Source organism: Echiichthys vipera (assembly GCF_963691815.1).
Source record: "Echiichthys vipera genome assembly, chromosome: 22".
Taxonomy (NCBI): domain Eukaryota; kingdom Metazoa; phylum Chordata; class Actinopteri; order Perciformes; family Trachinidae; genus Echiichthys; species Echiichthys vipera.
Genome location: NC_139847.1, coordinates 10,717,870 through 10,734,830, shown reverse-complemented (window position 1 = coordinate 10,734,830; position 16,961 = coordinate 10,717,870). Strand labels below are relative to the sequence as shown.

Below are 16,961 nucleotides of genomic sequence, written 5' to 3'. Positions count from 1 at the left end.
AGGCTGCGGCCGTATTATTTGATCAGGAAAATCTATACAGTGATTTGGGGACACTGAGATTGCTGGATAGCTACGTAGTTTGACTTGTTGTTAAACATACTGTCAAATTATATTTACCATTTGTCAACCATACTCAAGGTTATTTACTTTGATTCTTGCTAGCGGAACGTTAATGTTAACTTTCTGGCTCGTAGCTGTGGTTCTATGAGCTGAGCAGACTTGAAAGAACTCCTATTGCCAGGTTGTGTCTAAGGCCCATCCCATTTACTGGACCAATGAACGTTTCCATTGCATAAGAACCTCAGATTTATTATTTGAATAAACTTTATATGTATGTATAATGTTTGTATACATTATGTAATATATGTTCAATTGTAATATAGAAAAACCAGTGGCCAAACTGCGCTATGGCAATATATTTGTTTTTTGGACAACGCTTTATGTTTATGCTTCATTTGAGAGACTACTCAGTACTTTTCATTTGTATTTGTAATTCACATTAATCTCTATGCAGCTTAGTTTATTAGTATGCAGTTTAAACACCTTTTCCATTTCTGGGACAGTTATTCCCACGGCTGATCGCTAACTTGTAATCGATGAATCTTGACTGATGATTCCCCTCTCCTGCCGAATGAAACACACCGCCACTTGGTTTTTTTTCAGAGTGGGATTTCCTATCTCTTTGAATAAAACCAAGTCACTCAAATGACCTTGTCTTTTAGGCACAGGGTTTGATGAATTACCCTGCTACTGGTCCAATTTCTAAACCTATGTACCCAAGTATATCATTACAAAAGTTACAAATAACAGAAAATAGTAATTTTCCAAAAATAAATCAGTATCCCTTATTCAAAATTTTAATAAATCAGTGTATTACAGATCAAACTTGCTCCACTAATGACCAAGAATGGATGTTTGAGACTTTAGTAATACCCCGGCTTGTATTCATGCCATGCTCTCACCTTTTGTAGAGTTATGTTGTAGCACCGCATTTTAAAAATTGTAAGATTACCCAGCCATGCCGCAGCCCAGGGTCATTTTTAGAGGCGCTTGCAAGGTAATAATCCTTAACAGTATGTGACTGCTTCTATAGTGTGAATATATTCTTGACAGTACTGTAGGCCAACATAAAAGCTCCTGTGTGTGTTTGTTTACCAGATTACCCAGGAGCAGTTTATCCTTGCGTCCCAATCCCTGCATCTCCAGCGACCAGGCTGTGATGCCGTGTACCCAGTGGGTCTGTACGGCTGGAGAAAAAGATGCCTCTACTTCTTTCTTCTGCTGCTCCTGGTCACCATGATAGTTAACCTGGCCCTCACTGTCTGGATCATAAAGGTCATGAATTTCTCAGTGGTGAGTACAGCACGCCATTGTCCAAAACACAGCTGATCTAGTTTTTAACATAATAATATGCAACATATTCACGAGTGACTAAGTTTTGGATATGCTGCTGTTTATTGTGAATTTATGTGACACTACAGTTGTTGAAGCTGTCCCCAGGTTATGAAAGACTTCACACTTCTTGACAACAAATCTGTCCTGGACAAATCTCCACTTAAGGGCTACATTTAATGAATACGTTCATTAACTTAATTTTAAATTAATTGATTAACTGTTTGTCTATAAACAATGCCCATCAAAATTTCATAGAGCCCAAGGTGTTCAGTTTGACCCACCATCTAAACTTGTGAGTCATCCATTTTCTGTCAATTAATGGTCTTTTGATATGAGAACTAGTCCTCATTAACATTAACAGCAGTAGCTTGGATGGCTAGACATAGAAAAGTGAACACACTACACAAACCAAACAGAAAGCCCAGAGAAAACGTTACCAAGTGAAAGAAACACAGGAGGCTGCAGCTGAGTACTGAAGATGTTTCCATCATTTAAAAAAGATACAATTTCAAAGAGACTTTGGTTGGGTATAATGTGAAATGTAATGTAATCAGTTTCTAAAATCTCATAGACTTATAACAAAAAGCTGTATAGCTTCACTTATTCACTTGCGTAACATTTATTAGAATACAACCAAAAGCAGAAACGTGTGAAATGTGTTTTGAGGTCAGAAAATTAAACGGTAAGTACTCTGTTTTCAGTGCACAGCAACAATTTAATATCAAATTAAATGTCACAAAAATGTCTTATTGAGTTTTCAGAAAAAAAGAACAAGAATTTCAAATGTAAACACAATGATGAAAATATGTTTTGTTGTGTAAATGTTTAGCATTTAATATCAATATTGGGCCTTGTTAATAAAATTACAATATCAGTGTCAAACCACTAGTACTGTACTGTCTCAATTAACATGAATTTACTGTGTGTAGATGTGAAGTATAAGTTCTTCCTTTCTTTCTCAGTTTCTTTTATTTTGACCTTAATACAGAGCTCAAGTGGAAGAACGTATTCATGCAGGCCCATCTGAAATGTGTTACAGGCACTATCTCTCATGTTGAGTGCTTTGCCTCATGTGGATTTGATAAAGAATTAGAAAAGTCTTGGCAGCAGGGACGGCTGACACAGAATGTGTTAATCTCAAACGAAAAAAAAAACAAACGGGCAGATGCGGCAAGCTCCTGTGACATTACCAGAGACAATGCACACAATTTAGCTTTTTTTTTTTTTTCAACAAACTCACGATGGCAGCATCCTCCCCCTCTATCTGTCCACCTGATTACTGCCATCACCCCTCTACTCCCGCGCCTCCCATCAATCTGTGTCATGGGTAAAAGGACCTTATCAGTGCTGTTGGTGTCGCTCCAGAAAATGTACTCCGCTGCTCCCCATCCCTCAGGACTCAGGCAGCTCAATAAGAGTGCATGTGCCAAACTACACCCCGTGGTGTTCGTATTATAGTCTGCTTTGAGATGCTGTACTCACTGTACTCCTGGCATGAGAGTAATGTTTGCTAGTTTTAAAGTTGTCACTCTTGTTACACTGTTCCAAGAAAAAAAGCTGCCAGATGACACCAAAGGTCATCATCCCGCCTTTTCTGGTAAGGCGGGTACATGATCACATATCTGGAGACATTACACACAAAACCTAAAGTGGGAACTCTGAACTTATATATTTAGTTTAAACCGTAGGTACGAGCAGCTAAGGTTGGAAAAAAAATTCACGTTGATGTCTACCACTTGGTGAAAATAACTGCAGACATGTCAACACACTGTTAGCAGAATGGCTGCAAATGCACGACTGCAGGCAGTTGAATCGAAATGAAATCGAATGTTAACACTAGTACAATTGATTGATGCAGATACACTGTATCTGGTTTCACTTGGTAATGAACCGCTACAAATTCTTAACTCAATAAAAGTATATAATTAAGGCTATTCATCTGGTGTAATTAAACGGTTAGCACTTCTAGGTTAGCACTAGGGCGAACCACCTTGGAATAATCCTTTAGAGGTTAGAAAGCCACAGTTTTTACAGGCTGAGTAGTACAACACATAACTAGTCATCTGTTCAAAATCACTGTTCTGCGTCAACTCGGTCTGTTGCGTTCATGTTTTGTGGCTTTGAAATCTAAGATGGAGATCACAATACAAAATACAAGATTTGTTCATGTCGTCCAAAGTAAATGGAAATGTGTTCCTAGGACTTTGATATGTCAAGCAAAAGACAACAGAGGGACCACATTAATAAAAATGAACTGCTTATTTATATGCTTTAAATACGGACTCCACTGGTGATTCCTGCCCAACAACGACCACATTCCACTATTTTTACGGCAGAATACATTAATAAGCACACAAGGATTTGTGACTCATTCATTCTTCACTTGTCTGAAAAAGCCTTCACCTTGAGTTTTATTTAAACTTGATTATAAATCTGCATCATCTTTGACCTCATCCTCTGGAACCAAACTTAGAATACAGTCTCAGCTGTGACAAGGCAGATCAACCTCGATCACAAAACAACTTCTGTCTGCTTGTTAAGGACAACGGGGTGACCTTGGCTGTAATTGGTTCTGCACTTTTCTTTAAAAGCTCACAAAGCAAACCGTCCACTTCGTCATTGTTCCACCTCAGCTACATCACCTTTTATCTGGTCATTTCTTTTTCTCTCTAATGCTGAGGAACTCATCCAAGCCTTCAGCACGTCACGACTAGACCATCATAACGCCCTCCTTTTTGTCCTGCCTCCCACCTCCTCGTCTGACGGACTGCAGCTTGCACTGAACTCGTCACACCCACCACATTACCTCCACTTCAGCACAGGAGTGACTTTAATGTCTGGCTGCTGACATACAGTACAAATAACTCCACTCTCCCCACCCACCTCGTCCACTCCTCTGACTTTGTCCTCCTGTCTGTCCCCAATCCTGGCTCTCTACCATGTATGATGATGCTCTCCTCGCTGTACTCCCGCCTCTATAATTCACTATCCATCCATCTATTTGTGCTGCTAGCATTATGGACTTTTTCAACACATCCCTCAGGGCCCATCTGTTCACTCACATCCTCACAACGCTGCTGTCAAACTTCACTTTGCTCATTGTGGTGTGCCAAGGCATAACCTTGTCTACTGAACTACCTGCGATCAAATCAGGTCTTGATTTACTGGTATATACACGTGAGGTGAAAAATGTGCTGTGAAGTTATCAAATATGCTTCATTTTACACAGTCTTTGCAATTTGATATTTTGTAAGGCAATGTAAAAATGCATTTCTTATTGAATCATGACAGCGTAGGACCAATCTTAAATGTAAACCAATGAGAATGAGGGATTTTGCAACAATGCTGCTTTTCAGCTTGATGGTTTTAATAGTTGGATTTTTTTAGTTACACACACGCTGGTGCAGCGTTAGGTCCCCACTGATGTTTTGATTTGTTGTTTTTTTTTTTTTTTACATTTTGTGGGTTTTTAATAGTTGTAGACCATTTTCATGGCAGACATTGTGACTTGTCACAGCAGGAAAACACTGTTGAAACTTCTTTTGTTAACAATGGTCCAGTTTCATAAAGTGCACATTAAGCCATGACAGTGAGCAAGCACTGTACAATACAAGGAGCCTGGAACCAGCTAAATGTAATGCAGTCGTTTTCCCAGTGCTTTTTCTTGTTATGGCAAGCCAAAATGTCTGCTGTGAAAAATATCTTTTGACATGGTTCATAAGTTTGGAGAGCCAAAAACACTGAGCTGAGTGACTTCCAGAATAAAATAATAAAGGGGAAAACTCTGCTCATAAAATATCAGAGGACCATACCGGTGGTATAGTTTGCACATTTTAGCCTATTCACTTTAAATCTCTTATCCCAACTAACCACTTTTCAAACCACTGCCTTCTATTATGTCTTTTATAATAGGAAAATAAAGTAGCAGACTCCCAAAACTTGCTCGAGTTGTGGAATTAATCATGGTGACCATCAAGCCTGCATTAACCTTTTGTCAACGCTACATTGTAATTATTTGAGGTAAATCACTGCAGGCGTTTAAAATCGATATGCACTTAAACTGCAATTAACAGGCTGAAAAAAATCTTTAATAAAAATCAACAGACTTGATGCTCATAGTTATGGTTGTACAACTTTTAAGAGCACACTCACGGATTATATGGATGGACCAATCCAACTTTTTCTTTTTAACCTTTCAACTCAAGGTATCTGCTGATACACTGGGTTCGTTTTATGTTAGGTAACATGAGATCAGGGGTTGCTTTAGCACCCACATGTCTGCAGCCGTCTTTGACACCGTTCCCAGTTCTGTGACCTTGACGAGAAAACTATCTACCCTAATATCTACCTGGTGTGTGAGTGCTCCTGTGTGCTTGTGCTTTCATCATTTTGATGCTTTTTCACTCTGAAAAACATACTTCAACATACTGTTTATCTACACTACAACAACTATTACCAATACCACTAGCTCTCATGATTATACTAATTATAATAATGTAAACATAAGTACTAAGCCAACTACTTTAAATCTGCATGAACATATATTTGACTCTTTCTTTTGTGATTACCATGAATATTCTCAACATTTGCATCCACAGCTGCCACATTAGCCTGCTTCTCCTCAGGCAACCTCCCACTATATGCAGCCTGTCACACCTGACACCACCGAGTGTCTGTGGCATTGTCACCTCGATGTCATGTCCTACTTCTTCCCTGTCACTCAACTGCCTTTCTGCCAGCCCGTCTGGCATGCAGCCGCTCACTGTCTTCCTAATGCAGCTCAGCGACAGCAGGATTCAATATTTCATGCATTTGAGAAGCTTTAATCCTTAAAATCACATCAGCAAAAAACATGCACAACATCACTGATGATCGTGATTATGTTTCAGGGCGGGATGGGAAACCTTCAGTTGAAGCAGGACGGGATTCGCCTGGAGGGGATCTCTGAGTTTCTTCTGCCTCTCTACGTGAATGAGATCCAGTCCAGAAGGGTAAGTTGCTCCCACTGCTTTTCTTGACAACTTTGACTTGCCTGTAGATCAATACTTTGTGTAACTCTGATAAACTAGGAATAACTACCATCGACTGAAAGGCATGTGAAAATATCTTCCCGAAGCTGCAGACAAGCTGGAATTGATCTCACAGTGTCGAGGAAGTTGTGATCAATTCATTAGCAACAAACGCCAGCATTGCTCTGAGCTCTGACTTGACGATGCTTTGATGTTACCTTATATTTGTGCCTGGATAGGAGAGATTACACTCGTTCTCTCTATGTCCTGTGCTGCTGCCGCTCCTCCTCCTCCTCCTCATGTCCTGTCGTCCCCCAACAGTGCACTATCACGGCCTCCCATCGGCAGGAGATGGGTAATAGGCTGCCTCTCAGCAATTCTCAGGCCACATACAACCCTACAGAAGATTACAGACGATTACAGGGGGACCAGAGTCCCCCCACTGGATTTCCAATCAAGCCCACACGATAAATTCCCCTTTTCCTCTTCCTCCCTCCCCTTTCTCCTCTTTGATGTTTAGTAGATTAACCAACACAGCTCCAGTGCAAAGTTGATCCAAATTTCCTTCTCCCACACAAATCACAGACGAACAGTTGGATCATCCCCTTTTTCACTGATTAGGCATGGTGCAGAAAGCAATTTCAAGCACTGGAAGCTGGAGTTCCATGTAAATTTGATTTTTGAGGGACGTTGAAGGAGGAAGTGGCTCAATAGTGGGTACAATTTTCCACAGCAGATTGAGAAACAACTTGGAATTGCCTACTCTTATTACTTTGATCTTGTAGTTGGAGCTAAATGTTGATTTAAATATGACAGTTGTGCGCTTAGCAAGAGCAAACACCTCAAGGCCATAGCAAACGGCCAGGCCGAACATTAGACAAAGCCAATATTTCATTCCCCAGTGCAATACCACCTTCAGACATTTTTACTGTCTTGTTTTACAGACAGGCTGAGCAGTGCCCCCCTTATCTACCGGCACCAGAGATATTTGCAGGACAAAAATCTCTGTGGGTCACTCGATATTTCTCACCTGAGGAAATATGTCAAGCACTGCGAGAGCGGGGATTATGGTTATCCAATGAGTGCACCACAGTGCACAGTGCTTTTCTTCAGTCAGATAACCACCACTGATCAATAAGCCATTACCACAAACGACAGTGAACTATGTAGTGCACCACAGAAGTTAAATATAGTTATGATTAATTTTTATATGTTGGCTGAGTCCAAGCTGCTGTCAAGGCTGAACTCAATGTAGCTTTAGTTTGACTTCTCCTGGATCAATCAATGCTTTGAATCTTCAGCGATGAATGAAGCCATAATCTGTTAAACCAAGTAGAAATGGCTCCCTCTGTGTTTTTGGCCAGAACTCCGATAGCTGGCAGCAAATTACAGGCTAAGTAGTCCCTTGAATCCGAGCTCTCAGTAGCGTGTTGTGAAATGAGAGCTGCTAACTTTGCACAAACGTTGGTTTACGTTGGTTTCAATCCCTGCCAAGGGAAAAAAGAAGCTAAGTACAACAAATGTGTTTTGTGGAGTTTAGCAGACACTTTTACAGGCCATTTGCAGTCATATTCTGTATTACAGACCTATTCTGCATTAATATTTGGCCATAGTTGTGTATTTTCAATTAGATACAGCTTTATATATGGCTGCAATTACGCAGCAGTTTGCCCCTTATGTCAACAGTACACAGAGTGAATGTCCAAAAAAAAAAAGAAAGTTATGAAGCAATGAAAACGTATTGTTTAAACATGTTATCCTTTTCAGAAGTCCAAGTGTATAATTCTTGGTTAAATTGAATTGTAATTTTACTTATTATTTCTTAGTTGGGCGACCATGGCTCAGGAGGTAGGGCGGGTTGTTCACTGATTGCAGGGTTGGCGGCCCAGCTCCTGCTGTCCTCCTCCGAGTCAAAATGTCCTTGAGCAAGAAAATAACCCCAAATTGCTCCTGATTGTTAGCCAGCACCTTGCATAAAAGCCTGCTGGATATGCAGTCATTTTATCATATTTGTGGAGAGTTTTGTCTCATAAAGCAGCATACAGCAGCATTGAACATTTTCAATTATTATTTTATATGTGTCCTATCATGATCAGGGCTGAGTACTACTTGACAGTTTTCTTTACCAGTGGCAATAAAATAGCCCATTTTTGTAATTAATAACAAATGATACTTGGTGTTAATTGATACTTAAAGCCGACTGTTTGCTAAAAAGGTTTGTCCATTTGTCCATATATTTGTCCATAAGATGCCAATATGTCAATGTTGTGTTTATAGTTGCTAAACTTCCGTGGGCATCCTTGTTTAATGTTGTCATAACACAAAGTTACTGGACAAGAACTTAAACTGAATCAAATACAACCTCTAATGCGCAGAAATAGGATTTTATTATTCTCATCAAAGAAAAAGCCTAACATTGTTGAAACGAAAGCTAATATTGGTCACGAGAGCAACAACCAAAAATCCACTGTCAGTTTTCAGTACTGGACTGTTTTTGATGCGTTGCATATATTATGGGCTAATTCTCAGTCCTAATAATGACATTTTGTCTAATAATTACTCTAATTGATATCACAATAGTGTTTGAAATCATGTTGCCCAGCCCTGCCATGGACTAGACTGACTTTATACTTTATACTTTTATAACTTATCTCACTCTGTATTTTCCACACTGTAGTGTCATAGTGCAGAGTCTAGTGCAATAATGCTGCTTCACATTTCCTGCCTGCTGTGCCCCGCAGTGTGTGAACCCAGGCGGTCACAACTGCCTCTCCAAACTTCTGGTTTGGTAATAATGTGCCTCTGGCAGGTGAAATTTCAAGTGCAGACTTGATTACAAATGCTTAAAAATGAAAGGCCCATTGTTGCTCTCATATCTGAAAGTGTGGGCATTGTTTGGCATTTCTGTTTGCAGGTTCAAGTTTAAATTGGACTACAGACAGATATATGCTCAGCTATTATCTATTTATCCATCCATCCGTCTTTCAGCTTTTACCAATGACACAGAACACACACACACACACACGCACACACACACACCTTGCTATGGCAAAAATAAGCCAATATGAAGACCATGAAGAAGATTTGATAGGACGACCTTATCAAATGTTTGAAATCCAGTTTACACCTGAAATTTCCAACAACATTTAAAGCCACGAAACTACTATAATTTCAGGCATGTGAAACCAGTTTGACACTTAAAATTTCATCCGTTCGAAAGCAACAAAGCAGCTGTAATTTTTTTACTTTTTTAAAATCCGTGTCACTCTTGCCATTAAAAAACATTGGTATTTCATGAATTGGGTTGAAAGCATGTGGAGGCAATCCCAACCCACTTTTTTATTCAGTATCGAGTACAACTACTTTAAACTGTATAATTGTTAGCTTCAAACACTGAGGTCTATTGTCACAGAATATCTTTTATTAAAAAATGGTTGTTCTGTTATTTTATATGAGTATTTTTCATCAGATCCAAAAACGGTGCATGTCCACAGGGGTGTTTTGGGATGTGAAGGGTCGCCCAGCTTCCCAGCATTGGATGCTTGATTGTCGTACTACAAGCAGCCGCCTACAAGAGCAATGGCTGCACCTGGGTTGATAAAGGCTTTCACTCGTGGGCTGTCTGATATTGGTTTTCACATTGGACCCTTTTATCTAATATAATGCAAATAGTGGAGAAAATAATCGAGGGACAGCCAACACCACAGACCTGTACCTTATCAACTGTGAATACCCATAGACTGACTCTGTTTTGGTCAATAAATTATTCATTATGTAGTATTTCTTTTTGCAAAAGCCACGCTTTATCGTATTCAGCTAATGTGTTATTTTGATTTCTGGTAGATCAAAGACTTGATAGGAATACACAGAGGAGAGAAGTCTTGGGTTTAGTGATTTGCCTTGGAACAGCTCCTGTTTTACACTTGCATTAGGGAAATAATGTCTGCTACTGCTTGAGGACAACAGAGGTCAATTAGATTTGATGAGCAGATATGTTTTAAGCAGAGGGTTTAGTCCGCTCGGATTTGTTTGTTTTTTTAGTGTTTTGAAAATTGATGTATTCCAGTGAATTTCAATCATGGACCTTTGAGACGTACATATTTTATTTATGTTAAGAACTGCAGGAGCTGATTTCACTGATTAGTTCCTCCTATGCTTGAACATGTTGAGGGGGGAAAATCAACTGCTGGAGTGTTTAGCCTGCAGCCCTGGTCTTTTTTGGTTCGATTGCACATGGTTAGGGCCACTGATGCAAACAGCAGGTCAACATAAAGGCAGGCAAAAGGTAGAGATGTAACTTCAGATAGAATTGAAATGGTAGAAGAGAGAGTTGTTCGATCCCTTGCTCCTCCTGTCTGGAAGTCAAAATGTCCTCGGAGGAGACGCTGAACCCCAAATTGCTTCCCAAGGCTGTGCCATCGTTGTGTGAATGTGCGTGTGACTGGTTAGATTAGATCCTGATGAGCAGATGGCACCTTGCATGGCAGCCTCTGCCATCAGTGTATGAATGTGTGTGTGAAGGGGTGAATGCGGCATGTAGTGTAAAAACATCTTGAGTTGTTGGAAGGCTAAAAAAGCATTATACAGGTCAATGGACCATTTATTGAAATCAAGAGAAAACTCCGTAATGAATTGAATTAAACTCTCTGCCTCAGTCTGAGAAACAATGTGGTGGAAGGCAACACAGTGCCAAGATGCAGTTAATCAAACCTCTGCTGTTCAGTAGGTTGGCTCTCCTTATCGTCTCCTGGGACCGTGACTGATCTATAAATAGTAACAGACGCAGGTGTATCTTTATTGCAGTGAAACTTCTCCCTCAACGATACCCAAAGACTTGCATTGGGGATGCAGGATAAAGATTATTTAAGCACCAGTTCTGAATTCGGGTAGATGAGGGCTAAAACTCAGTTTAAAATCAAAGCTTTTTGGAGCAAACTGCAGCAGCGCCTCAGAGATTTTAACATCTTTCGAAACCAAGCTTGCAATTTAATTTGACTAACAGTATTACATTGAATTACAAGGGTCTTTTTTAATATGAAAAATATTAAGTATGCCTGCTAATGTATTCCAAAACAGTCTGTTCCCTGCATGGAAAGAGCCTGTCTGCAATATTTGATGTTTGGATGAGGAAAAATGAAGACATAATAAGCATGCTTTTCCAACTTGTGACAATTTTTTCTTCATTATGTTTACTTGTTCAGCTCAGTGTGGAAATTAGCTTCTAGGCACAACAATCAAAAAATAATTAAAATTCAAACATATTTATGCAAATATTTGGCTGGGATTACAGTCAGATCCTGAGCAGTGCTCTTTATCTGTGCTTTAAAGGTCTGCATTTTATTTTACACTCACTCACTGACAGGAAGGTTGTGCGATCATATGAGGTTGCTTTGTTTTAAACCATTTCATCGAAGCAGTGTGCTCTTGCTTTTAGCTATGATGTTATTCATTGTATGCGAGGAAGCATCTCTTGCCCTACAGCAGCCATGGTAATTTTTCAGTCTGACGGGGCCCACTGCACCTACATCAACAGGCTCCATTTATGTGCATTCACTCTCATCTGCACTTGACCTTCCTGAATGGGCACAGTGACTAAAAAGCCTTTTATGTGATCCCAAAGAAGTGTTGAGAGCAGCAGCATCTCAGTCATGGCCCCCTCAGGAAACAGTTTAAGACCTATAAACTCTTTAAAGGTATGCCTCAGATCAAGATCTCAAATGTCTTCATGATGCTGTGCTTCCTGGAGAACTTCTACTCATGATACGCATTTATATTGAGAAGGAGCAAGCGGGGAATGAAAATTAACCGAATGACCTCTGCAGAGTTGTACATCCAAACGGGAGATAATCGGCTACAGTTTGAGCAGTTTGAGCAAGTTAATCAGATCTATTAGACTGCATCACTGCATAACTATTATCTCAAATGTGAAACAAAATGCTAAAAAGGTCACTTTTATTTTCGAGTTCAAATCATCAACTCTGTGAGCCATTAGTCAGTGGATTTGTTTCTGGAGGCAAAGTAAACTTGTTTGGTGCTTCTTTGCAGAGTTCAACTTTATTGGACTTGACAAATGCAAACTGTGTTGACAGTGCTGACCTTGGAGGAAAAAGACACATGAGATTTCAAAATGGAGGAGGGAGGTATTTTTACAAATGAGATGCAGCAAGGTTTGCACAAATAAGACCGGCGCATACAAACATGCATTTACAGCCGACAAATAAAGCTGCACTGAGCACGTACATAGCATTTTAGCATACTTAAGCTCATTGCTTTGGTTTCACAGTCTGGAAGTTGACTGTTTGCTTCACTCTCACCGACCGCTCTCAGCAATGTTTTTTTTGGACGCAGCAGGCAGCTGTTGATGTAATGTTTGGTCAAGCTCTTCAAGTGCAACCAGAGATATCAATGAGCAATACTTTCAACTGCTTCATTTCCACATTTACTAGCTACTGCAGGCAGACATGATGAACACAAGCACTGCTGTGCATTCACACATGGACCAATAGATTATGGAAGGTAGACCACATTTGATAACAATATTGTTTTCAAAATCTACAAAACGATATTAGGTTTTCTGAAGAAGAAAATATATCCCTGAAATGACCCTGAAATACATACATACACAATAAATAACTACTCATATTTTAAATTAATTCCATGCGTAGTAAACAATTTTACCTCTGTTGTCTAAAATACCCTGTAAACAGCTGAGTATAGACACAGCAACATTCAAATGTCACAGCCATAAACTGAATGAAACTAAAAGTGTGAAACTACCACACAGCAGAACAGGACCAGAGTTAAAGGCCCAGAAGACGTTAGAATCAGGCAGGTCCCCTAAGTGTTTTGGCTGTAGGGAAGGTAAAAAAAGGTTAAAGTCCCAACCCTACAATTGTGCCAAACATGTATTTGCGTCATCAAGTAAACTTGATGTGTTGCCGCGTTGTGCTGTCCCATTCCTATTTATACCATTTCGAGCCCTCGCTGTCTCTCGCACTCAAGCACTTAACCAGGGGTCTGTTAAGTCTGTGAGAGTTCAGGGCTTAAGGCTTTCGAGGGGAAACTTGGATTGGGCCACTTGGTCAGCAGTGAAGAAATGTTACACCTACGCCTCTCACTAATGGAAAACGCACATCTTAAGCTCAACCACTCCATCTCCCCAAACTCTACGTACACTTCATTACTCATCTATGGATAATTAAGTTTTAATTTGTTCCATTTTTGTCTTAATGGAGATTAATTTAATGGTTTATATCGAGGGAAGATTCACTTGGGAAGGCCTTTTACAGTACAGTACAACCTGCTTTGTAAAGATGCAGTTACACTACACAGATTTTTGGAAGTACAGCAATGACTTTCTCTAATGGAAGCTGAGTATTGGTATTTAAAGGATATTTCATGAGTAATTGTATATATACAACTACTAAAAAATAAGACCTGAGTTTAAATAAGCTAGCGGCAGTAAATCAAAGAAAGTCAAAGGAGAATTCACTTAGCTAAGAGATTCTCCCTCCTGCTAAAGGGATCCCAATACAAGATTTAAGATCCTTATGTAACATATTTCTTTTCTCTTCTCTCTTATTCCCTCTCTCGATTCTCTTTTTTTCCCCCTTCATGTTTCCCGTAGGACAGCTTGTTGGTCTTGGGGTCGGAAAAGAACGTAACGCTGAACGCCAGGAACGACCGTGGACAGCTGACCAGCCAGCTAACAGTGGGTGAGTCTCCAGTTCTGACTACCATACGCACATCAGTGTTTGGGGGTGTGGCCTGAAGTTTTTTTTTTTAATGTTTTTTAAAAAAGAAAAACATTTAATGTTAAAATAATAATGTAATTATCTGTCTTAAGTTTTAATTTACACATAGGTTCAGTCCTGATTTCTCCCTTTATGGATAACTAATTAAATAGTGCTCTTAGATTAATCCAGCCCTGACGGTAAATTGCCTGATCAGTCTTTTTTTTTTTTATTAATGGCTTTAATCAAGATTAGTGAAACAATTCATCTTTAAGTTCTCTTTAATCGTCTCGGGGCCTTCAGAAAAGACTAGTTTCTTCCAGACACTAAACTTTGATGTACTTACTGAAAGGGCAATGGCTTCTTCTTATTATCATCAAGTTCAGACCATCAGTCAGTCCAAATTACCAAAGTCATTTACATGATTAATGACCACTGGAAAGCAAATTACCTGCTTATTAACATTAATAGCTATTGATCTTAGCCAGCATAAGTTGAGAGTTGATGCTGATTTGACAAGACTGGTGATATGACACTTTTTGGTCATGCTTGACCTTCCTCAGAAAATTAGTGCTTGCTTTTGTAAAAGTGCATTTTGTCTGAAATGAGATGAAACTTGGCGAGAATAATTAAATTCCTGAGCCGTCGCAGCCCTTGGATTAATGGGAGAGAGGAGGAGAGAGCGAAAAAGGCAGACGTTAAAAGTTTCTACATGCACATCTGGAAAAACACCAAAGTCTGGAGAGCAGGAATTAATATTCCTCACCAGCGGAACAGATTACTGATTTGTCTGCATCTATTGTAAAAGCATGGCTGATCCAGCTTTGTTAGGCGCCTTTCATTTGCAGAGCAAGCACTCTACACAGTATTTCAGATCGCTTATTGTCTTACATGCCCAAACTTAGTTTCCAAAAGCTGATCTGCAAAGCCATAAGGCGACCTTTATTTGACAGTGCCATTTACAAAAAGAACATTATTGTTAGCATTGCAGACTATAAACTTTTTAGGTGGAAATCTGTTCTTTAGTGCTTTTTCATTATCAAACTAAAATATATACGTACGTTTAGTCCTGGAATGTTCATAAATTATTGAACAATGCAGTAGAGCTGAACAAAATAGGTTGAATTCTCGGCATCCACGTCTTGCAGTCTTACTTCCAGCACCTCACTTAAGTGTATTCAAAAGTGTTGAAAGCCAATAGCTCCAACCTGGATGTCTCTCTTTCTCTCTGCAGGACCTGAGGCTGTGGAGGCCCTTTGCCAGAGGCTGGAGGTACGAAGTAAAGATGGAGGAAAACTGCTGTTCACTGCAAATGAGGAAGAGGTCATCATGACAACGGAAAAGTTCACTGTCACAGGTAAATGTGCTCTACTCTCAATTTAGAATTTTCTGATGTCAGTGAATTATAAATCTGTCCGAGATGAGCAGTAAACCTTAGGGCTGGGTATGGTTTGAAGTTTTTCAATACTAGTACCTTTACAATTACGGCTGCAACTAACAATTACTTTCATTGTTGATTAATCTGTCGATTGTTTTCTTGTTGTTTGGTCTATAATGTGTCAGAAAATGGTGACAAATGTTCAGTGTTTCCCAAAGCCCAAGATTATGTCCAAAAATGTCTTGTTTTGTCCACAACTCAAAGATATTAAGTTAACTGTCACAGAGGAGGAAAGAAACCAGAAAGTTTTCACATTTAAGAAACTGAAGCAAACTTATAAATTGTTGCTGCTCTATTACAATATCAGAGTTTCAGGACCAAAAGTAGCTTTTTTCAATCGTACAGTATTTTGGTTTTACCTTTGTCGATATAAACATCACCTTCTAAATGTATTGTAATGTGTTTTTAAGTTAAAGGTTCCGTATTATAAAAAGTGAGATTCCCAGCTCTTGTTTTATTATAAAGCAGGCGGAGGTGCTATATAATTACTGTGAATGTATCAAAGCACTCAATCCACAGAGGAATGTACACAGCCCCTATTCAGAAACTATTCATACATATTCATTTTTTTTGGTTTGGTTTGACGCTACAGTAAACTAAACAGCAGAAGGCCACAAATGCAACACTCCTTTTTACTTTCTGACTGATCAGGGGAAAGCCCTGCCCGCATATGGTGACTCACATATGTGTTGCCATGGATACCAACTGATCTGGCCATAAATATGTAAGCTGTTCCTCCTTGACAGTTCACGTGCAGGAGATGGATGTTATAGTAGCATTTGTATGTAAATACTTACTATCACAAAATCTTGTGGTTGGTCCTTTTTCCTTTCACACTAAAAGGGACACCAGAGCCTGCTTAGAAGGTGCAATTATTTGGGCCATAAAAGGGCTCGATTGACAGCTTTTACACCAAATTAAACAAAACAAATCAAATGGCCAAATTTTCCAAATTTTATATGAACCAAACAGATTAGGCGTGAAAGCACCCTGAGACAGTTTCTGATGCAGTGCTGTGGACACATTTCAGTCTGTGGCAAGCATTGAATTTCAGTACCAAGCCTTAGTAAACACATCCTTGACTGTTATCTTATGAATTATAAAAGTATGTTGTTGTTTTTTTCCAGGTTCAGAAGGCGCCGTGTTTGGACATTCAGTAGAAACTCCCCTGATCCAGGCGAGGGCTTCTGAAGACCTGAAGTAAGTTCATATTCATCGACTTAACAGAAATTCATTAAAGCTTAATGACACATGTTCATATCCTGTTCAATTAAAATCTTTAAATAATGATGATAAATGTTCCATGGCATTTCAAAGTCAATGCCTGTGCTGAAGAAGGAAAGAAAATTGTGGCAGGAACCATTATTCACCAGTATAATTATTCTC

General features: G+C 39.4%; 1 protein-coding gene across 1 annotated transcript in view; it reads left to right on the top strand.

Moving 5' to 3' along the window:
* The window catches only part of LOC310964051 (zeta-sarcoglycan-like), a gene marked incomplete at both ends in the record, with an annotated part of 40,302 nt that overhangs the window by 11,424 nt on the left and 11,917 nt on the right, over nucleotides 1-16,961 (top strand). Inside the window, 5 exons of the mRNA XM_083937038.1 lie at nucleotides 1,159-1,353; nucleotides 6,285-6,386; nucleotides 14,032-14,119; nucleotides 15,372-15,494; nucleotides 16,703-16,775. Of these exons, the coding sequence (XP_083793164.1) occupies nucleotides 1,159-1,353; nucleotides 6,285-6,386; nucleotides 14,032-14,119; nucleotides 15,372-15,494; nucleotides 16,703-16,775 (581 nt within the window). The remainder of the gene's footprint in view (nucleotides 1-1,158; nucleotides 1,354-6,284; nucleotides 6,387-14,031; nucleotides 14,120-15,371; nucleotides 15,495-16,702; nucleotides 16,776-16,961) is intronic.